The 26,633-nt window shown below is 38.8% G+C and overlaps 1 protein-coding gene across 1 annotated transcript; it reads left to right on the top strand.

Moving 5' to 3' along the window:
- The first annotated feature begins 725 nt into the window (after window positions 1-725).
- Window positions 726-26,633, top strand: gnav1 (guanine nucleotide binding protein (G protein) alpha v1). Its single transcript, XM_088419040.1, has 9 exons — window positions 726-1,124; window positions 2,603-2,694; window positions 7,830-7,922; window positions 8,314-8,474; window positions 14,392-14,520; window positions 20,576-20,705; window positions 21,047-21,118; window positions 24,441-24,528; window positions 25,560-26,633. Exons 1-9 carry the CDS (start codon window positions 995-997, stop codon window positions 25,748-25,750), a joined length of 1,086 nt encoding a protein of 361 aa, XP_088275166.1. The 5' UTR covers window positions 726-994; the 3' UTR covers window positions 25,751-26,633.

Genomic DNA, 26,633 nt, shown 5'->3' with positions numbered 1-26,633 from the left:
AACCTAACGTGTAACGTTACCTAACCTAACGTGTGTAATGAGAGCAAAACTCAACACAGAGAATAAAAGAGATGGTCAAATATGTGTGTTAGCACTGTTCACTTTAATTATGTTCTGTGTAAGATTTTTTTTGCAATTCCAAAATAATTCAGTTTTCATTTTAATTTGATAATCAAAGACAATATGAATAATCGATTTTAAATTAATATACAAATGAAATAAAATGATACATCTTCATTGAGTAAACCTTTAGAGTTAAAAGAAAATGAATTTCACTTAGGCATTCTTGCTACTTTCAAAGAGAAAAGAGCGCAGATATAACAGCACGTGACACAAAATCACTTCAAAGGTGCGCAAACGATCATAGGCACAACCAGTTTTCCTGGGTTTCAACTTAACATGTATTACGCTATAACCAAACTGTCCAATTTAACGGGAACAGTGTCTTCAATCCAATGATCGAAATAAAGAACGTAAATGACTCATTCAAAATCATGCCGTCAGGAAGTTTCATTAAAGTTGCATTAACTCAGGTAAAATGGTTTTAAAAAGAAGAAAACGGGCACGAACGATAACCATGGAGTCCAGTTACGTGTTATTCACTTCAATTGAATGAATATTAACATTTGAATTAATTCATGATTTAATTAAAGTTATACCTGACTACTTTATTTACTTTGACAATGACGTCACTTCCCACGAACTCCAGAGCTTTTCCCATCTGGAGCGGGAGGGGGCATTGTGGATTGTTAGGGGTGAACCAGCTCAATTTAGACTGTCGTGAAATGATCAAATCAACTCATTTGACGCGGACCTACAACTACGACTTTGTTGAGGGCTATTTCGCATACGGCCAAGCTGTTTTTTTTTTCCTCCATGCCGACACCGAGGAGCTGTGAGCATGCCGCGTGAACAAACTCGCTCGGTTTGAACTCAGTCGGTCAGGACTCGTTCCGAGCCCAGCTCCGGGACGAAGAGGACATGTGTGCTCGGGATGGGACTGTGTCTCGGTACCGATCTGACGGATGAGGAGAAGAAGGCGAGGATACACAGCGCCAAGATAGACAGAGACCTGTACGAGGGTGCCAAGCGGGACATGAATGTGGTGAAAATACTTCTACTCGGTGAGATACGTAAACTTCACGACGCTCCCTTGGTACATTCTCGTATGTTAAAAAAAAAACAAACACTTGCAATAGTCGTATTTAAAGAAGTTTTAAGTCAAATAGCCGCGCTGATTTTCTTTGTAAACCTTTAACTTCCATTCGTTTGTTACTAGGTAGAGTTCATGAGAAATTAATCAACTGCTTCTCATAGGTCAGTGAAAAAAAAAAGATTTCAAACAGACACTCCCACTCAGCAGTTTTGATGAGGATTCCCCAAATTTTGTTGGAGCCAAGGCAGTGAAGGCACACACTATACATGAAGATATTCTCATGGCCCACAACCAAAGATGAAATGCAAAGTGGGTCACAGATTTATTTTTTTTCTGTAAACTCTACTATAAAAAGTCTCATCACTTAATTGTGCTGCCTGCCTCTACAGTGCTGGCTCAGATAGACAGTCAATGAATGGGTGTTTCTCGCCCATTTTGGGGGACGCTCAAGCACCTCTTAATGAAATCTCAGCACTAGAAAAATTGAATTCTTATTTTTGTACTCAATGTGCCATTTTCAAATAAGACAAAGTGTGTTAACAGATTAGTTTGTTGAAACAACAGAATTAAGCAAGGTACCCCACCAGCACCTCCTCAAAAATATTTTTTTCCACTCAATCTTTCCCATCACTCCCTAATCAGGTTGTCCTATTTAAACAAATGAATGAGCTGCCTTCCTCTAATATACAGAACAGACAGTACAGTTCATGTTATGCTGTTAGTTAACACCTGGCACAAACCAGGGAATGCAGCGCATTTCTTACCTTCTACCGCTCAGTACCTTACCAACACTTTACTATCATTCACTTATGGTCGTGCGCTGTGGATTCTGACTGAAGGAATGATATTTTGGGTAAGCGGCCGAAATGTATGTATTTTCTTGGCAGGATAGTAAATTTTCAATATGGTTTAATACTGAATGGAGCACAGTATTGATTTTTACATAATACAAATTCCAGTTTTCATGTGTGTAGTCCTGCTTTGATTCCAATATTCATGTCCACCTCCTATATTCTTTTAGGTTTTGTTTTTAGTCATGCTAATTGTACCACTTTATTATTCTGACATGGCTTAGAACTAAACAAAGTTTAATTTGAAAATGAAATAGAACAAATGATATGAATTACCTTCATTTTTTACAACCTAAAATACTGTTCTTGCTTTCGGATCGGTGATAGTGGTACCAGTATTTGGTATCGATCAGTATTTACTTGGTATCGCTCGATGGATACCAAAATGTCAAGTATCGCACAGCTCTTCTAAAGTCATGCATGCAGTCATACCAGATGTCAGCTCAGCTCCATAAGTGTTTCAGCTTGTTTGCGTTTTTCTTATTTTCTTTTGTATTGACAAAGAGGAAGAATTGACAGTGGTAGTGGTTGAAATGTAACCTTTTCATAGAACCAAACACTACTCAATGTGCGCTTTATCCGTGATTCCTTTCAGGTGCAGCAGAAAGTGGTAAAAGCACTTTGGTAAAACAAATGAAGATCATCCACAGCAATGGCTTTACCAAGCAAGAACTCAGCAGCTTCAAGGTCAGCAACGCACATTCAAACACACAAGAAATAACTATCAGGCGATATACTTTATGACATCTCTATTGTGTATTTCTTATGCATAAAAAATCCAATGTATTTGGTGAGTAGCCGTAATCAATAAACAACTACGAAAATGGTTAAAAGTACTTTCAGTTTGCTATTTGTGAAGTTTGCCTGAAGTTATATCTCTGGTGATGTCCTTGCCTCAGGACACCTGACTATGGCCAAATGGAACATAATAGTTTTACTAGTTGTTTCAAATGTGGCTATCTGGAAACGTTCACGATTCCTCACCCTGTGATTGTCAGGGAAGAATGGAAACACTTATGGAACAAAAACAGTTGTATTCTGTTTTCCATCAACTCTTATCATGAGTCGCATTCCTCCCTTTGCACCCCTGCAGATTTTTAGCCATCCTCTGTCCCACCAGTCATTTCCTATCTGCATGTCTCTGTGTATCTTTCCACACTGGAAGAGACTAGTAGGCAGACAAATCAGATTAAATTGAGCACATTTAAATTAACATGGGGTTGCACAGACTCTTGTGCAACAATACAAAAGTTACACTACCATAATGACACAAGCAGCAGGAGCTGTTGTTGAAGTGACTTATATTTATGCAATATCCTAGATATTGACCTTGATATTCTACATGTGAAGACCAGTCATTCTAGTTTATGGACCTTTAGTTGGATTTGAAGGCTATCAAAGTAAATACTCAAATAGAACAACTTGACCTGGGCTTGTGCAGAAGATCATTGGTGGGGGAAAAAAACCTTGTTCTTAAGGGCTTGAATAGGATTTTAAATCAAACTGTTGGACCTCATCAAGATTCCTTACAGTGTGTATGTGAAATTGTTTATTGCCATGAGAAAGTTTAATAAAAGAAACAATTGAAGTCATTGTTCAATAAAGCAAATCAAAAGAGGTAAATACACACTATAATGTGTTCATGCATGCAGTAAGCTTTGTTGCTACTTTTGAATGGGTAGTGGGCTCAACCATGACATTAATTTTTTCTGAATCTAGGGCAAGTGTGTGTCTGTGTGCGCATGCGAGTGTGTGTGTGCGTGGGTGCACATGTGTGATGACGTTAGGAATTTGATCTCATAGTATGATGTATTCCCATTCCACTTGGCGATTTGGAAATTGCATGCGAGGACACCATCCTATCAGTTTTATTTCAATGAAGTGTTTATTCTCTGTTGGGCACTCCTTGGAATGATGTGTTTGCCACCCCAATTTTGATAGTTGATAGAACGTTTCAATAATGATGTAGCAAAGCTAAACAGCCAGTTTATGTCACTTGTGTCTGGCTTGCATATGCTGTTTACTTGACATTGTGTGAAGGCCCCAATTGTTCGGTTTCCATTTGGAACACTTCACTGCATTCTTTCATATAAATGAGCTATTGCATTCTGCTGTCTGTGTGTATTGCAGTCCTGTCACTGTGCTTGACACATTCTATTGATTGTTTTATTTTCATTTTAATAAGAACATTACATCTGTAGAAGATGAGAATTTAAGAATTTTGTTGATAACAATTTTTTTCCCATTTCCAGCTGTGGCTTCCTTGTTTATGTCCGCGCAAGCCCGGGTTATCTAACCGGTATTGACATATTTGCCAAGTTTTGTAGAATCCACTCGATTGTGAACTGAAATCAACGACAAATTATATTTGTATTCGCTCACCTTCTCGCTTGGCATATGCTTCCAAAGTATAGTATCACCAGTAACACCAGTAAATGGCAAAATAATTCCATACAATGTGGCTTTAAAAAGAACCCCTGATTTGATATACAATAAACAAGATGCTAGCTGGAATGCATGTGGGTCTTCTACATTCTACAATAAATTTCTTGTTTCATATTATTGACATTTTTGTAGTGTGACATCGGTTCACACGGATAGTTCTTGGCTGGGTGATTTGTTAGGCCATATATATATATATATATATATATATATATATATATATATATATATATATATATATATATATATATATATATATATATACACACACACACACAGTATCTCCCAGTGTACTATATGTACTGCATCCCAGACACACACGGGGAACGCACACTTTCAAATCACCATGCGTCCATCGGATGCATCGTTTTTTGACATCAAAATATTAATCATCCATCTATTTTTATTCAACAAAAATGACTACTTACGAATATTTTTAACAACTTTGTCAAATGGTTTCACAATACTTGTATTGCACCTCATTAAATTATGAGGCGCTACAATATCTATTGAATTGGGTGTGTGCAATTTGTACATCTAAATAGTCTACATGTACAAACTTGCATTAATGCAGTAAAAACTGGTCATTGCCTGTACTGTCATTGGGATTTGCTTTCATGTGAAACCATTTCTATTTTCTATTGAAAGGTTGTACAGCTCTCTCCAAATGCACACTTCCATGACACACACACTCTGTCTTGTGCACACACAGTCATAGTGTCTCCTCTTTTTATTGCTCTCGTGGAGTGTTTGTTTTGTGCACCACCTCGCATCATAGAAGTGGAGTGCTTCCAGTGAACATTTGCTTCAGTCTACATATGTGTGCTTTGCTTTGTTTCTCAAATCTCATTGATCATGATACTCATCAACTTTGTGTGTATAAGGCACAGGCAATAGGGGAGCAAGAGGTCTGATCTTGATCGAATTCTTCCTTTATTCAAAGCCAGAGGCAGCACTATGCTGTTTTTACTATCCACAGGCTGATGAACTTGATGCTGGAAAATACAAGCTTGTGTAAACAAGGGGGATGTTTAGTGTGCAAATTGGATTGACCTCTTAAACACTGCAGCTACAATTGTATCGGTATTTTTCATTGGATAAGCTGTTTGATTTGTTGAATATGCAAACTCTCACGAGCACAGTTTGTTGAACGTTGTTGGCACAACGGTCTGTGGTTAATAAATATTAGGCTGCCTTCTTTGTTGTGTTTAAGTCACGCATGCTGCGACACAAGGCAACTGTTTATTTTGTGTATTAGAAAGCCGCTGAGCCAAACATCAAACTGGACAAGCACAATGGTTCCGTGTGCTGGGACGGATTCAGAGATTACTGAGTTGTTCTTTGGCTGCTGACGCTGCTCCTGTTCTTATTGCACTGTTTGTCTCTCTCTTTCTCTCTCTCTCTCTCTCGCTCTCTCTCTCTCGCTCTCTCTCGCTCACACACACACACACACACATGCACACACACATATGCACAGGGGAGTCCAGGTGTCTTTTTACACTATCTTTTCCTACAAATGTTAGGTAACAAAAAGAGGGATTCTGATTGCTATACTTCTAGAGGTTCATGCTGTCCTTTTGCGTGTAAGAGATTCATTTTCAGGGTAGGAGTTAGACCAAAAGCTTCACAAGTCTTTCTTTTAATTTGTGGTTGATAATGTCAAGAGATAACCCATTTAAAAATACTTCATCATGCAGAATGACCCAACCGAGACTGATTAATCATGTTTGCATACCCTTTTGAAAAAAAAGTAAGGTAAGCATTAGTCATAGAGAGAGAAAGAGATTAAAGAGGACAAAGGTGGACTGGGCCAGGATGAAGAAAAACACTGAGAATGCATCCAAGGAATCCACAGCCTCTGCCAACAAATTTCCGACTGATTTTTATCTGAGAAATGTGTTTTTATTCATATTGTCCATGTCCAGAAACACACAAATCTCCAACTTTAGGCAAGGCAAGGCAGCTTTTCCTCTATAGTCTGTTTCAAACACATGGTAATTCACTGTTGGGCGGCTTGGTGGATGAGGGGTTAGTACAATCGTCTCACAGTTAAAGGACTTGAGTTCAATTCCAGGTGGGGCCGGCCTTTCTGTGTGGAGTTTTCATGTTCTCACGAGCCCGCGTGTCTTCCTCCCACACTCCAAAAACATGCATGGCAGGTGTATTGGACACACTAAATTGTCTTTAGGTGTGATTGGGTGCGTGAATGGTTGTTCGCCCCGGTGTGCCCTGCGATTGGCTGGCAACCAGGCCAAGGTGTCCCTCGCTTACTGCTCGAAGCCAGCTGAGATAGGCACCAGTAAGCCTTTGTAGCTATATTTTCAGTATTGTACAAAAATAGAGCAACAAAAGACTTGTTATTGTTTTGTGCAGTTGAAAATGTCATCAAATATGAACATTTGTCATCCCATAGCTTGGACGATGGAAACCCTATGATTTGATTATGAATTTAAAGACAAGTGGCCAGATGAACCATTGATTGTAATTAGGTAAAATGGCAAAGTGACCTCCACCATTCTCTTTTATTTCGGCTTGTGTAGATTCCTACACAGGATTTGTGCTGGTGCTTAGTCTTTTTTTTGTTGTCATTCAGCCTGTGTTGTTAGAGTGTAGAATCCCTTTTTTGTCATTATACAGCAGGTGTGCAACAAAATTGCGAATTTGAAGAGCTAAAAGCCACTGCACCCGTGCTCACCGCCATTTTGTTGCTCCATATGCAATGCAATGCAATACAATACAATACAATACAAAGAATGCAATTCAATAACATAAGCAAATGTTTAACAAACAACAATACAACAAATAATGGAACAAAACATAAAACTGTGACATTGCCACATATGCCTCGTTGTTTGAAGTGGTATTAGATAAAAGACGAGAGATTCAAAGTCTTCTTTCATTAGTGAATCAGAGACGTCAAGACGACAATAATAATGACAGTACTGTAGCTGATGTCAGCAAATGGCACCACAGTTCTGTGAAGCTCATTGACCAGCTCTTTTGACACCACCAACATACCACAAGGTGGTGGTCTAGCACTACAAGAGGTTTCTGATCGCATGGATTCTTCACACCAAAATGTAACAAGATGGCACCAAAGATGTTTTATGAGACAGTTAAAAACGATATCTAATTTAATCAAACGGGACAATTTGAATGCATAAAGTAAATATGCAGATTTTACTGTAATCTAACTCAGTGATTTTGAAACATTTACTTCATATTAAACTGAAATGTAATTTTAAATTAATTCACTTCATTTATTTATTTATTTTATTTAGTTTTTTATTTTGAAAGAGAACTGCCTACGTTCTTGCACTATGTTAATTCTTTTTTTGAACACCCTTTTAGGGTTATTTTAATGTGTGTTGCTCTGTCAGCCTGCAGTGTTGGATAACCTCCTGACCTCCATGAAATTTGTTCTACATGGCATGGGCATCCTCCGCATCAACCTGGCTAACAGCAGGAACAAGGTAGCCCGCCTCACCCCTGGCTCCACTATTGTACTGACAGCAGATCGCCGCTAAGGGGCAGCATCTTGCAACTGTGACTGCCCAGTCCTCACTATTGGCTTTCAATCGAATGCACGCTACACTAAAGGGTTTGATATTAAGCTTTAATTTGCTTTTAAACTTGACAATATAATAGAACTCATTCCACCCACTCATTCTATCCTGTTGGGAGTCGATGACAAGCAGAGTATTTCCTTAGATAATTGCCTCCACTGTGTGTGTGTGTGTGTGTGTGTGTGTGTGTGTGTGTGTGTGTGTACTGTATATGTGTGTAAATGTGGACAGGTTCACCTGCCAGATTTTACTGTGAGTGTCCGTGTTCATTCATCAAAATGCGTTTCTTTTCTTCCAGGTGCACGCCCACTCTGTGCTGTCGTGCGGTCGCTCATTTGACGAAGATCAGATGTTTTTTCCCTTCCTGAGTCACGCCCTGGCCTGCTTGTGGGCTGACCAGGGGGTGAGAGCTGCAGTGGCCCGGGGATACGAGTATGAGCTCAATGACTCAGCGCTGTAGTAAGTGCTCTCCTAGCACGCAAACACATGCACGCATACTGCGCTGGGAAGATGCAGGGGTCTAATTAGTAGGACTTTACGGCTGCGACTCAGCCATGTGCTCGCTGCCACTGGGTATTAAACTTACAGCGTAATGATAAAAACTAGCATCGCGCCCAGCAGGACACAGCCATATGCTAAGGACAAACAATCCTACAAATGTCTGGTATTGACGGAAATATTGTGATGCACCCATAAATATTGTTCCATTCCAGATATTCAAAATGAGTTCCACACTCTGAAATATCTTTTTCACTGCACCTCATGATCTGCTGAATGGTGCCTGACTGCTCTACTAAATGCCGGGCCATTGTAGTGGCAAAAAGTGTGAAGGATTCCTCAGTCTGCTCGTTAATCTGAATCTGCATCACCATTATAAAAGCTCATGGTCCATTTCAACATGGTCTACATTTTAACTGATTTTCCTAACTAACCGACCTACCAGGAGACCTTCCATTTTAGTGGTTGGTATGTCAGTGAATAATAAAAAAAAGAAGACTAAACCTACTGTTGTTATATGTCATTCTCATAACATTTACCACAATAAATGGGGCACTTTTAATTAACCCCCCCAAACAGGCATAACAACACTGAACAAGAACACATTTAGAGCCATAGTATGCAGTTTTATTTCATTTAATTCAAAATTTTATGAATCTGTGCGGGACGCTGCTCGTGAAGTAGTAGTCTGTTCCCAAAGTCTATTGGGTTCACTAAGGCGATGTGCAAAACAAGTTTATTTATTTCTTTGTTTCGATTTTCAGCCAAGCGTTTCTCATTTGCGATTTTCGGTTTCGTCCAAACATGATCATTTCGGTGCATCCCTCGTTTTATAATAAATGCTGAGAACAAGGATGACTTCACATTTTCAAGCCTCCTATTTGAAAAATAGGTTTGTTTAGTTGTTTCCCTACAGATAGAATACGTGCAATACGTGCTTTGAAAGTAATTCTAATTGTACATGGTGTAAAGTGGGTGCATGATGAAAACTCAAAATGAAAGGTAACTCTTGAGAGGATGATGTGTGTAATGCGCAAGTACGTCAGAGCTGGGGGAGGCCGTCTGGTCTCATTCTCCACCTTGCAAGAGGCTGCACCTCTGTGGTTATCTACACCGACAGGACCCACTGGTCCCTTGCTGCGAGCATCTAGAGGTGGCATAAGTATTCACACTTTCCACTAGTACAAATACTTGGGTAAAGTGAAACCGGTTAAAATAGCGGCGCCCCACCTCTTGTACTTAAGTAAAAGTAAAATGGAGGAGAATGTGAAACAATACAACAAAAAGCGGAACAAAAAGCAAAAGCTAAAAAAGACATTTTCAGTTTTTGCTGTCAGTTATGTGAATTGCCCACTTTCATGTAGACGAAAAAAAAGGTAAACCAAACCGATGTATATTCTTCTCAATGAAACAATTCAGGTCCAGATGCCACACTGAATATGCATATTCATGTGTGTAATTTAAGACAAGCTCATCATTATTTCAGTATACTGTAATTCTAACATGGCGTTTTTTTATGTCATGGTTTATCATAAAATTTTCTCAAGTGAAATACGGCGCCAAATGAATGAGTAAAGCTCCGTCAGCTACGAGAATGTGCACGACAAAGCCTCACCTCTGTGAGTTCTGTATGAGAAAGTCACAGATGAACAAATGCTGACTATACTACTGTATGATACCTGAAATGTGGCAGTTATGATGAAAAATTGTGTCAACGGGACTATATTTACTCACGTTCTGCAATTGCCCATGATCAAACCAGGATCTACAGAGACCAGCAGCCAGTGGGATTGCCTCAAGCTCAAGCTTGACGCTAAACAGGAAACGTAGGAGGAAATGAACGGATGAGTCACAGGAGTTTAATATTCAAGTAATGTATAAATTGACTTCATTGGGAAGTCTTGTGTCTGCCTGTGTCCCAGTGGCAAGGAGAATCAACTTGCATCATGTAAATAGCAACGCTTCATAGTGTCTTTGATGACTTCCGTCATCAGCCAAGACAGAGATAATCCTCAAATGCACCTTTGTTCTTGAATCGTTTTTCATTTGCACAGCTTAGTAAGCTTCGGGGTCTTCGAGGCGATGTGCGTCACTGCGACACGTACTTACAAACTATGTCTTCAAAACGGGCAGTATGTGGCATCATAAACATATGATCATACAGAAATCTATCTATCTATCAAACAGCAGACTCCTAGATGGGCAATGAATGATAAAGAATATTTATGAGAAACATTGCTGTACTGTTTTTCACCTGCAAAGAAATTATTCTAGTCACATGCAATATCAAGACATGGAGTTGTTTATATCATTTGTGCTTCAGTTACAACATTTAGAGGACAGTCAGACCGAAATTGGGTAAATGAAAATAGAAGAGGATAGAATGCCTTTATTGTCATTGCTCCAATCGGTGCATCTCAAATGAATATGTACAGTAAATAGAATGAATAGTATAGAATAAAAATCACAGTAGCACAGGAGTACAATTTAAAATTGACCATTCACCCTCTAAGGGTTTCATGTGGATCCCACACAAGTTGTTCCACCGAAGAACCGTTTACATTTCTAGGGTTTCATGTAGAGCCTAAATAAAGACCTATTTATTTGGGTTTTCCATTTAATATTTGTTTTATTTTGTGGTTCTTGGAAGGACCACTATAGTCTACGGATCAGGCACAATTATTGAATACCATATGTTGCATATTGTGTACAAACATCACTGTTGACATTGAGAACACATTCAAACTTTTTTTTAATAATCTTTGCATTTGATTTAAAAATCTTCAAGTAATGATGGATAAGGAGGGCAGATGCTCTCAGGGTATGTCAACAAGAGCTGGTTATGAAGGCACCGTGTGAAATAGGATTGTTGTGGGCATAAGGCCAATGGAATCAGCAACATTAAAGACACAAGGCAGGCACACCAGGCCGTCCTCAGCAGGTGGAGTCTTATCAACGTGAGATGGCAGGAGAAAATAAAGAAATAAAAGACCGTTAGCAGCACCAACACAAAACATACTGTACATACTTGATGAAGCACTAAGCCATCTTTAAAAAGTAAAGTTGAAAACTCAACATTTTCAGCTGAACCACTTAGCTTCCATACAGTGTAATGAAGGAAGCTGTGATGAGTCTTGAGAAAATAAAATGTTTATTTCCTTGGGTATCCATTATGGGCAATAATCAACAACAAAATTGGTTTCACTTTGATGATATAGTTTAAGATGGTTTAGATTTTTCCTTTGTGTTGTCATTTTAATAGGACAGTGGAGACACTGATCATTTATGACATCGCACCAGAAAAGGCATTTGAATAGTCACCAAAGCCCTCTTGCTGAATAGTGGCAAACAAACTTTCTTTGTTCAAACTGCAACTCAAAGAAATGATAACTACAAATAAAAATGAACAAATAGTAAGAATAGAATGGTCTACCTTCGTCTATATAGATTCTGAGCTAGAGTGACACTTTCTGGAATAACTTAGTCGATTTGGCTTAGAGTAACCTGATTATTTGAGGTTTCTGATCTTTGGTCACTTCAGTCCATCCTCTCATACAAATTCCCACATAGATAATCACATAATTACCACTGATGTGTCACACATTTTTTTGTATAGCAGGGCAAACCGTGACGTAATCCATAGTGAAACCACCACTCCGCTCCCACAGGGCAACCAACAGGTCAGCCAAGTTGCAGACACTAAACTTTAAACCTTTCCCCTGGATGACTGGGTTTTGACTCCCAGCTTGAACACTCCTCCATTCCTTTAACCCTGTATGTGTGTATATGTATGCATTGATAGGGCTGGTGCCCCTGAACATTTGTGTCAGTCAGGGGCTGCAAGGCCTCTCTGCTGGCCTAACAGAACCTGACATCATTATCATATATATACAGTGATCCCCCCTACTTCGCGGTTAATGGGGGCTGTCAACTCCCCGCGAAGTCTGAACACCGCGAAGTAGGGTATCAGTTCCTAGATTTCTATGTACGCCCCAATATAGCCGCAGTAACCATAAACAATCCTTTTTTTTGTATTTTTTGCCTATTTTATTTCCTTTCTCCTATTATTTAATATTACGTTATCCTTATTAACATTATTGTATATTTATTAAATAACTAATATTACTTAGTTTGTTGGGAATTTGTTCTCAGGACTGGTTATCTGCACCAAGACTCTGGTGAAAGAGTACGCAAGTCATCACGTTGAACTTCACATTTATTTTGGCTTATGTACGGTGTATCATGTAGTATCTGTTGAATAATAAATCAACAACAATCTTAAAGTCAGTAAACTAACATATAAACACTTAATCTATGAATTTACTGTATTTTTAGCCGACATTAGCGGTTTAGCAACAACTAACAGCTACTAACTATAAAGTGCAACCTCTACACAAACGAACTCATAAACAGAATAAACACTCATCGCTTACTAAACATAGGCAGTAGCGTGCGTCATCAACATAAATTATAATAAACTATAAATATGAGCTTACGTTGTCATTCGCACAGAAAACGTAAATCAGGAAACGGAAATGCAACGAGACCCGACAAATTAAAAGCATGCATTTCAAAACGATAAAAAAAGTCACAAACTGAAACGCTTGAAGAATTATTAAGATAGTTATTAACAAATATTACTTCGTTATTTGATTAATACAGTACTGTATAATGTACTTTTTTGCTTTTTTCTATTTTTGTACATTTTTGCACATTTTTAAAATGATTTTTTCATTTTGAAATATTTTTTATTTTTCCTGGAAAAAAAACGCGAAGTACTGAGGCCGCGAAGTTGGAGGGATCACTGTGTGTATATATATATATATATATATATATATATATATATATATATATATATATATATATATATATATATATATATATATATAATATTGTATTAGGGAGAGAAAAAGTGTACTCAAATCCTAGTTTTATTTATTTATTTATTTGTTTTATAAAACTATCCCACCATAGAAGGCTAGTGTAGCAGTGATTTAAACCAAATAAAACATCGAAATCCTTTTGGCAACAAGTCCTCAAGATGCACAAGTCAATTTGAAATGCTTTGGGGGCCAACGGTCATTTAGAAAAGACAGTGGGGGAAATGTTTGAAACAACTGCTTAGTGAAATAAAACCCACTGTAATAATGGCTCCATACTTGTTCCAGGAGAAAGTTGCTCACATAATTGTTTCCACTTCAAGGCCCTCACGAATAAGGTGGTTTGGTCAACAGAAGAATTTCAATACAATTTCATGTTGAATTTGTGGCAAAATTACTATCATCATCTTATTTGGAGAGCAAATTGAAACAAATTGTTTAACAATAACCCAAAACAAACATTTTCAACACAGGTTGCCTCTCAAATAGAAACAAAATGAACACACACATCATCTGTGCTGTGCAGCACCTTCCAAGCCATGTTGGGTTGTGTTTACCAAACAGCAGGATGCAGCTTTCTGTCCAAGAAACTGATTCAGGATGACGAGTTGAGAATGTCACAGTCGGCCTAGCTACTTTTATATCTCTCAGTCTTGTGTGCGCGCGTGTGCTTGTTTACTCTTCCGCGGGCGCACGACAAACTTTGTTGTGCTAATTGTGCTACGAGCGAATCTTGCGTTTGAAACTTTGCCTCCGATGGTAAACCGCATTGTGAATATTCATCATTAGCAGCCACTGCGCCTCCCGGGGCTTCGCTCTTATCACCGCATACTCAACCCGCCTCATCTAATAATGGACTTTTAACATACACGCATACAATTTATTCCTAGTTTACTCTTTGATCTCAAACTTGTCTGCAGGTTATTCTTTCTGTCACGTCTCCTCTGTTTTTGACCTTTAGCGCCACCTTTTTCTCCTCTCCATCTTGTCATTTTTAGTTTCTTTGAAAATATGAGCCGCATCTCGTCTCCGGACTACATCCCCACAGAGATGGACGTTCTGCGTGTGCGCCTGAGGACCACGGGCGTGATTGAGACACAGTTCAAAGTCAAACACCTCACTTTCAGGTATATAGCTTACACTTTTTTTTTTTTTTACCTATATTCTGTGACATGTTGCAACAGTCTATCGATGCCTTGGACTATTGAAGGTCCGAACGCCTGTCCGAAACACCTTTCATCCAAAGTTACTCCACTTTTTGAGCTATGGCTCTCTTATCTCTGTCTGCAGCCCTGTGATAGGGTGCAGATGGAAAATGGAGATGGGTGACTTCATTCATCAATAAGTCAATACTGCAACACACACATGCATCCCCAGATTAAGTCAAAGGCATCTCGGCCATGGCCTTATCACTGTAGGAGCAGAGGGTGGATGCCAGATCATCATATTCAGCCTTAATCAATGGGCCATTGTCACATAATACCTCCTCCGCCATCTCTGAATGGCTGAAGTCATTTTCTCAAGCTCATTATGGTTTTGACAGGAGGACGGATAAAGAACTCGATTTCTCTTTGGCCTCAGCTGAGTACAAGTATTTTCTCCACAGTGGAACCTCTAGATACAAATTTAATCCGTTAGTTAGTTTAGTTTAGTCCTTTAGTTTCAACCTACTGGATAGGGCTATGATAAACCTCTGTAGAAGCACAATCGAGCCACCTTTTGTGATACGACAAACCTAAAATGTACATTTTTTAACCTGTTCTGATATGAGTGTCAGTTTTGATGAGTTTCAGTCAGTGTTTAGACTGCCAAAATATGATTCAATTCAACTGAACAATACATGGGCAAAAAAGACGACTGTTAATCAACTCGGGACGCGGTGCGTAGAGGCATATGTACCTGAACCAAAAGAGATTGAGTTGAACAATGGCATGCATGTGGTTTGATGCATGTGGAAATACATTTGCGAATGCATGTTTTATCCAGACAGCACAGAGATTAAGGGAGGTTTTCCACCGTTAGTTGAATTGGAGTGATGTTGATTAGCTGAGGTGATTGGTAGTGTTATTGTGGCACATCCGACTAGACATACACTCACTGTTGGCAGGGATATTTATTCCAACAAAATTGAATTACGTGCTCTCTGTTGTTAGTAATGTCTATCCGAGGATTACCTCGGCCATGAAGCTTTCACAATATTAACTTGTCCCTCATCCCCACATCTCATATTGAGTGATCATAATGAAACACATTAGGTCTGCTTTTCATAAGTATCATAAGCAATGTAGCCCGAGTCAATTCGTCAGTAGATTACTGGAGTTGACTTCTAAATGCTGTTTGTTTGTCTCTGGGTGCTGCTGACTTATGGTTCTTTCTGTTATGCTTCACTAATGTCTATCATGTTGAGAAACATTACCCAGCTCCCCAAAAGCCACACTCTCTATTTGTCAGGACTGCCTTTAATTTGAGAAATACACATTTTGTGTGCCCTTGTCCCTCTTTACTTTTCTATCATTTCAGTGTTGGAAAAAAAACAAACTGTGCATTCAGTTGAAGTACTAAAACTAGATTTACACAATAAGTAAAAGTTTCAAATATATGACAATGATATCCAGTCTCTGATAAGCAGAAGTGAATAAAACTAATAAGAAACAAGTTACGCACCATCAAATAACGATTCATGAAAAACAAGGCAAAATATCACCCATCGCAATTCATAGCATATTCGGTTCTTTAAAAATGCTTCACGACATTCTTCCTTTTAATGTAGTGAATTATGATATTGCACACACTAATATAGATCGAATGACCTGCTACATTGCTCCACAATTCTTTATACACCATCAAAATATCTTGTTAGCCTTACAGAAAAGTGGTGGATATAAATGATAAATGAATGGATTCTGTTTATGTTTAGATTTTGCATATTCTCCAAGCGGCACGGTGGCCAACCGGTGAGCACGTCCGCCTCACAATGCATAGGTCATGTGTTCGATTCCGAGCTGCAATCTTGCTGTGTGACGTTTGCACGTTTTCTCCTCGTGGTTAGTCTCCAGTTGTCTTCCCACATTCTAAAAACATGCATTCACACGAATGGTTGTCTTTCTACTGTCTATGTGCCCTGTGATTGTTTGGCAACCAATTCAGGGCGTATTGGCCGACTGCCCGAAGTCAGTTGGTGTAGGCTCTAGCACGCTTGCAGGAAAACCAGTTCAGATATTGGATGGCAATTTGGGATTGTATGCTCCAATCACAATTAATCATAACCCTAGATGATAAGAAGTGAAAAATCAAGTTTTACACCTTCAATGACATTATGTAATTTGTTTGGAAGTGGGAGGGTGCATGATGCCTGTATGCTCTCCCTGAAATGCCAAGGACGATGCTGATGGCAGAATGATCTCCACGGCGTCTCTCTGGATTTCCCACGTCTGTCACATTTGCTCGGTGTGAACCCGCTCTCATCTGTGAAAAGAACGGCCCTGCCAGCGGACAATCTGCCGCATTTGCCTTTTCTGGCAAGTCCCAATCGGACTGCATGGTGCCGGGCTGTGAGCGCAGGCCACACTTGTGGTTCTCTGGCTCTCGTTTTACCCTCATGGTGTCATTGTCTTAGAACTACGCTTTCTTTCATTTGTTTTTCGAAGCAATGGATGTTAATTACCATTCCACTCATGGAAATCACTATGCATTCAAAAGTTAATCACTTTTATCGGAGAAAAATAAACGTACCCTCAAGAGAACCAGGAGATTATGTTCTTTACAAGTGTATATAAACCTTTGACCACAATTGTACATTGTTGTTATGAAACATATATGCATTTAGAAACAAATCTCTGAATTCATGTGTCAGGGTCTGTAAAAGAAAATGTCTGTGAAGACAATACTGTATTTGTCTTGAAACTTGCAGAGGTGATTTCACCAACAGTGTCACATTTGATTAAGGAGAGCAAAGTCCCAGGTGGTGTTGCAGGGTGATCTCAGATTTCCGCCTCTCAAACACCTTCCCTCTTATCTCCCAGAAATCTTGAGGAGATCCATAAATGAGTCGGTTAAGTTACACTCAGGTGTGTGCGTGTGCGGTATGCGTGCTCACTTAGTTTTGGAGCAAAATCCTGGGTGTTGCCAGGGGATCTCAGCATATGGTCGGTAATGCATTCATCTGATATTAGGCATTATCTGGAGTAAAGAGTGTTTTTGAGAGCTGTGTGTGTGTGTTTTTTTTAAAGATAGGCAAACACGCAAAGCATTTTTCATCAGTCAGTGCAAACAGACTTTTGTTTTCTCCCATAAATATCACTCAGCATATCCATTCCTTGCATAGTGTAGAATGAAGATAGGCCAACACTGGCATTTATGTTTTACAGCGCAAAAACATTTTTAATATGCTGTGTATTTGTTAATATTAAAACTTTGCTTGTTAATGTCACACTTCCAATTAAGGCTGGGTGATACTGCTATCGTATGGACATCTAGATATGAACATTCAGGATATTAAAGGGCCCATATCATGATATTTTTAACTTTCCACCGTTAAATATATGCATAGAAATGATGAAGTCTTCTTACCTTTGCCACATTGATGATTTAATTCCTTATGAAATACGACAGGTTTTTTTGTACCTACATTTCTAACCAGGAAGTGAAATGTCTCGGTGAGTGAAGCCGCATCTCTCACCGTGGGGCTTTTCTAAACACTCACAGACGCTTTACAACAGGTACATTATTCATGCACTCAGGGCTGGGATATGTAGAATGATAACTAGCTGATGTTAATTAGACTTTCCTTCAGAAGGCATTAATATCTAGGGGCCCAGGGACTGCGTAGCCTGTTAAAAACAGACAAAAAAAATGTCCAGAATTATTCTGCAGCCTGTGTGGATGGTATAGGATGAGGAAATTATCATCTATCCAGTCACCTGAAAATTTGCATTTTACAACCCATCAAAATGATAAAATGATAAGCAAAGCAGAGGTCCCGTCCACACGGAAAAGAGGTTTCAGTGTACCTGCACAAATGTAATTTTTTAGCATTCATTACATTGAAATACTTTTGTTGGTTTATAAATCTTTTGCTTCAGGTCTCAGGGTTGAATCAGCAAAATGAAATGGTCACACAAAATTTGAAAGTTGCTCCTCAAACTTTCACAATGAAAAAAAAAAAACCCTCTATTTTTAGCCCTGTGTCCACTTGTTAGGAGAAGTTGTTTATCTTTATGTGCCTTGCCATTGGATGGCAAGTAGTCCAAGGTGTACCCCAAAGTCACCCCCAAAGTAATCTGGGTTAGGTTCTAGGCCTCACCACCAATGGAATAAATGATAAAACACCATAAAACCATAAACAAAGAAAGACTGTCATAGTTTTGTTTCCATGTTTGTGTATGGGGGTAGTCAAACAAGATTAGAGGCTGAAATGTCACCCTTCAAACAGTGACCCTTCATTGTAATATGGATGTTTTTTCCTACATCTTTAACATAAACGCCTGTAATCGTCCTCCTAAGCCTGTAAATGAGATGTAACTTTGTGTTATGTAGAGAGGAAGCATGACTGAAAATTATTTAGTCAGTGTGTGTGTCCTAATTGAGCAGAAGTAACTAGGTTTGTGCAATATGCACTGTATTAACTTCACTGATTGAATGAGTGTCCGTGGAATATTTCCATCTGAAAGCCATTTTCTTTTTGCGACATCCAATCCAGCGTTTTTTTCCTCTCAATGTGTCTGGCTTCCTTTCCCTTTTCGATAAAAATAATAGCTGCATTAGCTCCAAGGGTGCTCCAATGAAAAATGGCACACTTGACCAACTGGTGACTAGCAAGTGCTTTTCTTTTTTTGGGGGGGCTGTCGAATCAGGTTGACCAACACTCCATGTGCTGTCGTGTGTTTGGCAAACTGAAAGTCCAAAAAACACGATTGTTTCAGTCAACGTGAGTGAGCTTTTTCTTCTTAAATTTCTGTAGATACTGGTTACACCATTATTACATTTTAATCATATGGACTTCTTTTGGGGAATGGCTTTTCGAAAAAGCCTAAAAAAATCCAAATGGAATAAATGTTCTGATACATCCTCTAGTTCTAGTTCTAGTGATTTACACTGGTGAGGTCTGCTTTGATGTAGGCCTGTCACTCGTAGGGCTGTCAATCATGATTATTTGAATAGTTGATTAATCAGCGATTATTTTTACAATTAGTCAACTCATCACGATTATTTTTATTTATTGCTTGAAATTACCTAAAGCTCTAGGGCAGATTCCTCACTAAGCCCTTTACTTCACCACAAAGACAGTGCAAAACTTGTGAAATGTGATTTTATTCATTACACAAAAATAATAAAATAATGTGAAACCAAAAGTACAAAAGTATATAAAATATGCATAAAATTATAAATATAATATCTAATACAATAAGTATAAAAATATGTAATATGATTATATAGTACATGTTTTAAACAGTGTACAAAATTAAATAAAGTGAACTTGTGCTGTAGCACATTTACAACTTTACATAATAACATACCGCTTTCTAAACATGTTTATTAAATGAGACCAATAGCAATAGCTGAAGAGGAGGGTTTCAAAGAGATGATTCAGATTTTACTAGCGGGATGGCTTTTCAATATATATATATATATATATATATATATATATATATATATATATATATATATATATATATATATATATATAATGTGTGTGTGTGTGTGTGTGTGTGTGTGTGTGTGTGTGTGTGTGTGTGTGTGTGTGTGTGTGTAGGTAACATGTTTAGAATGCTGTATGTAATTATGTAAAGTTGTAAATGTGCTACAGCACAAATTCACTTAATTAAATTTTGTACATATATATATATATATATATATATATATACTGTATATTGAAAAGCCATCCCGCTAGTAAAATCTGAATCATCTCTTTGAAACCCTCCTCTTCAGCCATTGCTAATGGTCTCATGTAAGAAACATGTTTAGAATGCTGTATGTCATTACTGCAGCCATTTGCGAAGTGTATTGGCCTTTCTTCAAGCAAAAAAATGTCGCTCATCATTTGCTGCTGCGGTTAAAAACCCATAGGAAAATAAATGAATTCAAGCTTAAACAGACAACTGTACCACCTGCATCCCATATTGAAAAACACATATTCTTTCTAAATGTTGGTCTCTTCTGGCATTTCCATCCGGTGTTGCGCAGGATGTACGATGTCGGAGGTCAGCGAACAGAGCGGAGGAAGTGGATTGGGTGTTTTGAAGACGTCCGGGCGGTGCTCTTTGTGGTGTCGCTCAGTGGTTATGACATGACTCTGGTGGAGGACCCCTCCATGGTAAAAGTTTCATTTGGCTTAATACACTGCCCCCGTCTAGGTCATGATGAATGTCTTGAAGGTGAGCCTTTGTAAAGTGCTTTGAGTACCATTATGGTGTAGAAAGCACTATATAAGTCCACTCTATGTGTCATATACCGTTTATGTTGAATCGCAAAAGTAATGCGTATGTGTAAGGCCCATAGGTTGCATTTGAAACTGCTCGGTCGGTTAACTGGAATATGCTTCATTTTTCATTGGCCTTCGGGGTGAGTGAAAACTACAAACGCTGCCTAGCAACTATCTGTATTATGTCAGTACATCAATGTTCTCTTTGCATTGCTGCTGTGTTTCTCGTGTAGAATCGTCTGCAGGAGAGCATGAAGCTTTTCTCCTCCATCTGCAACAACGTCTTCTTTCGAAGCACTTCCATGGTGAGAAAGATCTTTTTCACTCCATTACGTGAAAAATAAGAACTACAGTACAGATATATATATATATATATACTCCCTGTCACATTTTTGCAGAAGGATTTTGAGAAGCATGGTCAAAAAATACAGTATGTCATACAGAGTTATGTTTAATTGCAAAAGTAATGTGTATGCGTAAACCCATAGGTTGTGATTGAAACAGCCTGCTGGGCACGACTGGGCTATGCCTCATTTTTCATTGGCCTTCGGGGCCAGTGTGATTGCAAACTGCGAATGCTGCCTAGCAACCATCTGTATCATGTCCCATTTTATCCCACAGAAAAACAGCGAAGCGAATAATGATCAACCAAATTTGTGAGATGAAGATTTTGAGATGTGATAATGCAGACATCTCATGTAATAGATATATGATGAGCTGTCCATTATTTGGAGTAGGTATGTGGAAAAACCACATAACGATAAAGAAAATCTGACCTTGCACCGAGGTAACCCTTCACTGTCCAAACTTGATCATGACGGTTCAAATTTCAATGCATTTACCAATGAATCAAAGTCACGCTGTCGTTGTGGTCCACGTTTTGTTTTTGTGAGACAGTTAAAAATGTCCTCTCTTGAGCTACATTAATTTTTCTTAATACGGTCTATGACAGCATATGGTCGCTCCAATGCCTGTGCATGTGTGCACATTCTGCAAGAAATGCTATTAGTGTGACCATACAAAGTAAAAATAAGGTCACGAGTGTGTGTCAAGCCCGTTTTAGTCATTCCTCTGCACAGATACAATTTTCCCCACCTTGCTCAAATGAACTCATTACCTTTGATTAAGTGATGTTCAGGAACAGATGTGGCAGTAGAAATATAGGTGGAACATATGCGCTTGGTGCCCTCTGTCACTTGTAATTAAACAGTAAGTTACAATTAGGATGAGCTGTTCCATTCCTGTTTCTGCTAAATGATCCCATTAAGACAAGCGTGAGGCGGGCTCGCTCAATTCTTTCCACTTAAATTGTGTTTAAATCCAATCGCACTTCCCGAAAGTCAAATATTTTTGGGAATATTCCCCGCAGCAATTTACTTTGTCAGCTACAGCCGAGCGACAGGTTTTTATGCCAGCATCGCGCCTGCGACCAATTACCCCAACGTGTGAAACGCTACTTTTCAACTCAATAAAGTCTTCCTCGCGGCTGGTCAGTTGTGATGACCCCATGCAGCGACTCCTATTCATGCGGGCCTTTTGTTTTGGGTTTTGATCAGTGACAGAGTTTTAATTGGTCAACGACAAAGTTGATAATGTATCCCCGTGAGACCTGGTGTCAGAACATGAGTTCATTTGAGCACCGGCAACACTTAAATATGCACGTATTTGCTGCATCAGATCCCACAAGTGATTGATTGCAATGTTGAACTCTGCTAATTGGTGCGCAGTTCATCCTGCTTTGTACCAGACCAATTAGTGATATTTGGATTATTAGTAATTATTTTTCGGTTTTAATTCCTTTTTTTTTTTTTTGCCCTGATCTTGGTTATCTTAATGATCTCCACACTGATCTGTTGCTATTCAGCGAGTTCCAGACCAATTAGTGCTATTTACTTATTTATTTATTTATCATCCCAGTTCTTTTATGATTGCCGTACTGATCTATTCCTATCCAGAATTTTTGGCTCATTAGGTGCACCATCCGTATTATTAGGCGAGCACAATATCAATGAATTTGCATACATAAGGTCCGCCATGTTTTAAGGCACATTATCTTTGAGCAGCATTGTATGTTAAATACCTTATCCTTACTATAGATTATGTTTACTTGATAGATAATCTAATCAGTGGTTGTGATTTTGCTTTGTTTTTTTACTGTGTTTTTACAAATCATTAAAGTCAACAGATACACCAGGTTTCTCGCTCACCATTATCCAAACTTGTTTTGCTCAGTACCAGCAGCTATCGGAAGCTGGCTGTGTGGTTTACCTCCGTCCCACAGACTGCAATGATATTGTCCCAAGTTGTAACATTGGAAACGCTCAGATCTACAGCATCAGGCTAGTACGGGGGTCAGCAACCTGCGTCTCTTTCATCATGTTGTGGCTCTCCGTGGTTTGGGAAATAAATCATGCTTGGGCGACACATTTGAATCGCAGCCAATGACGTTTGCGCGATTGGGTTATAGGGAAAGATCTATTGGAGGTGTTTGGTGCCACGGGACACAAAACGTGATGCGGGACAGCCAATCTGTTTCAAGTAAAAACAGAAAAGGGAAATATAGCGCCACCTTCCAGATTAAAAGCACACATTTTCAAAGTAAGATCCTAAAACTGAACATTAAAAAATAAAGAGCTTGAAGAATTCTTAACACAGAACAAGTCTCTTCTTTTTGCAATGGATTCGGACGTTGGTTCGGTCTGCTTGCTTCTATTAATGAAAATAATGCGGTGCAACCTTGGTTAACAAAAAGCTGCTGTAAGCAACTCCTCTGGCTGCTCTCACTCAACTGGTTCCATCCGCTTCCACCCTCACACTCGCCGCGTTACCGTAATTATCATACGAATACTTTTCAGAACTTCATTTCAGATGTAATAAAGTGTTGGCGGCTTCCGGTGTTGTCTTAACTTGGAAACCGGTTCAAAATGGCTTTGAATGTTAAAGGTTGCCGACCACTGGGCTAGTAAGACTAAATTTCCCATGATTCTTAGAAACAGAAGCAGGAAATAGTTCTGGACACGGAATAACAAAAATATGGATGTGGATGAGAATATGAAAGGTGAGGAAATATTTTGCATTAAAGACAATCTATTCAAAAGCCAATGTCCAATAAGGAGCACCAGAAGGTACACTATTGATTTTTGAGAAAAATCAAAGGATTTTAAGTGCATATTTTGGTCCCATTTGGGTAATCCTTTTTTACACAATCCATAGTGTGTTTCTGGATGCAAAATCTGTTCTTGACAAACCGCACAGGGACTCAAGGTCGGCTACTAGCGTTATTGAGCAGGCATGTACAGAAACTTGTGGAAATCTATCAGAAGGGCTACCATAAATGACATCCACAAAAAGGAAATCTATCATGACTTCTGGACACCCTGACCTGCACGTGTTTATATACAGTATAAAATGACAAGCACATTTTTTTTAAATGATTCATTTGTTTCATTTCTTGCTTCGTTATGATGTTGCTACATGTGGGAATAAGTAATTTTTTTCCCTATTGATGTGTGATGCTCTTTCAAATTGATTTTTCTTTTTCACTTGAGGTAAAACCATGACTCATAACGAACATCTTGAGCGCTGGGCTGATTTTTTTTTTCCCTCTATATGTTCTATTTGTTTCAGATTTTATTCATGAACAAAATTGACCTTTTCCAAGACAAGATTCTGCACTCGGGGCGACACTTGCGCCATTACCTCCCTGAGTTTAAAGGTTTGTCTAAGAGTTCTGCCTTTTACCCGTCACTGGAACAGGAACGTGAAAATTCTGTCAGTCATCAGACAACTTGGCGTCTCATTTCTCCAGCATTGTGAAAATTAACATCTCTTTCGTATAATGCCTGTATTGCACTTTGGTTGAGTAAATAAATGCCCCGGGCTACTAGTGCATATATTCACATTATAACTGGTAAGCTTTTTGCACATAAAGATGGCAGATGTAACTTTGTAATATGTTGCTTGTCCAATTTCATGTGTTATGGTCACAACAGACAGAATGATGAATTTCATTTGCATTGTTTTATGTTGCAATAATTGATTTGAAGTGTTAAAAATCTCATGGTGCCAGGTTTGACTGTGAACCAGGTTGACTGTGACCCAATTGGCCACCATTGGAGTAAACAAGTATTTAGTCAACAACCGATTTTGCAAGTTTCCCACTTAAAATGTTGACAGAGGTCTCGTCATTTTCATCAAAGTTACACTTCATCTGTGAGTTACAGAATGTGTGTGAAAAAAAATCCTGGAAATGACTTTTTTTTTTGTAAATTATTATGGAAAATAAGTTTTTGGTCAATAACATTGGAATTCGATAATAACAAGCAGGAATGTTCATTCTTGCCTTGAAGATCTTCTGATGATATGATAATGGTGATACAGTCGGGATTTGGGCACCACAGGTAAAAAAAAAAAAAAAATGTGCATAAAGAAGCCCAGGAGAGCTGGAAATAAGCTCCAAAATGCATCAAATCATAGATGACACTGTAGCATGTTCAAATAAATGTGATTGTTTTTCCATTAGAGTATTTACACTTTGAAAATATAAGTTGTAAATAGTATAGCGCATTGTAAAATGTCACCTCATTTTGTGAGTCGGCGAACTCTCACAGGAGTTTGGTTGAGGTCATGGGCTGGTGAACTTTCTGTATTTAAGAGTATTTTTTGGCTAAGAACAGAAATGATCACAAATCAGTTCTGAATTTTGGACTGCTGTGTTTGTCATCACTTGGCAATATCGTCTTCCAGGAGCAGACTGCGACGTGGATTCAGCCGCCCGCTTCATCACCGCCACCTTCGTCGCGCTCGACACAGCTCCGACTAAGCTCATCTATCACCACTTCACCACCGCCACCGACACCTCCAACATCCAGGTGGTCTTTCAGGTGGTTATGGACACCATTATAAAAGAAAACCTGGAAGCTGTGTCTCTCCTGTAGCTGCCAAGAAAAGTCGAATTTCCTTCAAACTGAGATCTAAATGGACCGTCGGATCTTTGGATGTGATGTAGGCATGTCAATCTTCTAATCCACGCACGCTGTCTACGGTTTGCCCACTTACTTTGAGTTTTGACCATTTCAGGGAGTTGTGTAAAATACCCCCCAAAAATTAATATTTCATTGGACAACTCTAATGTGACTGTTTATTCTAATGATCTGCATGAAGTGAAGCAGACTTACTATGGAGCTGAGCCTGTGTGTGTGTGTGTGTGTGCGTGCGTGCGCGCACGCGTGCGTGTGTGTGTGTGTGTGTGTGTGTGTGTGTGTGTGTGTGTGCGTGTGCGTGCACACTTGCGCCTGTGGGTGTGTTTGCTGGCAATTCACCATTTGTCCATGAGGTCAGCTGTACAGAGTTCATTCAGTGCATACTATAAGATTTTCTTTTTCTATATTGTCATGACATCTCACTCACGTAACATGACGCTAATCACTGTAAAAGCTACATCTGCAACTAAACTTAGCAAAATCCTTACAGCAATATGTCATTTTTAGTACTCTGATAACCTATTTATATTTGAAAAAGATGTGTCTTCGAAATGTAAGTTTCTTGTCTTTAACTTTTTGAGATCACGCCAAATCGAGTGCCTTTTAAATGTGACTTGAAGGCATCAACGATGCAGCAGCTGTTTTTATTTTCAGAGTAAATCTCTGTTTCATTTTTGTATCTCGACTGGAATTTAAAGGAATTTTATGCCTTATTTTGGTGATTTACTCTTCTTGATGTTTTTTTTTTGTCTTTAAAAGGAAAGCACACATCGATGCTCTTGCTATACATTTGTCATTGTCCCGAACCTGAAAAACATAATAAAATGTGTTGCTGGAA

Source organism: Hippichthys cyanospilos, chromosome 7, assembly GCF_059441005.1.
Source record: "Hippichthys cyanospilos isolate Australia breed blue-spotted pipefish chromosome 7, RoL_Hcya_1.0, whole genome shotgun sequence".
Taxonomy (NCBI): domain Eukaryota; kingdom Metazoa; phylum Chordata; class Actinopteri; order Syngnathiformes; family Syngnathidae; genus Hippichthys; species Hippichthys cyanospilos.
The sequence above is the reverse complement of the archived record's forward strand: the minus strand, read 5'-3'. Positions and strand labels throughout refer to the sequence as shown.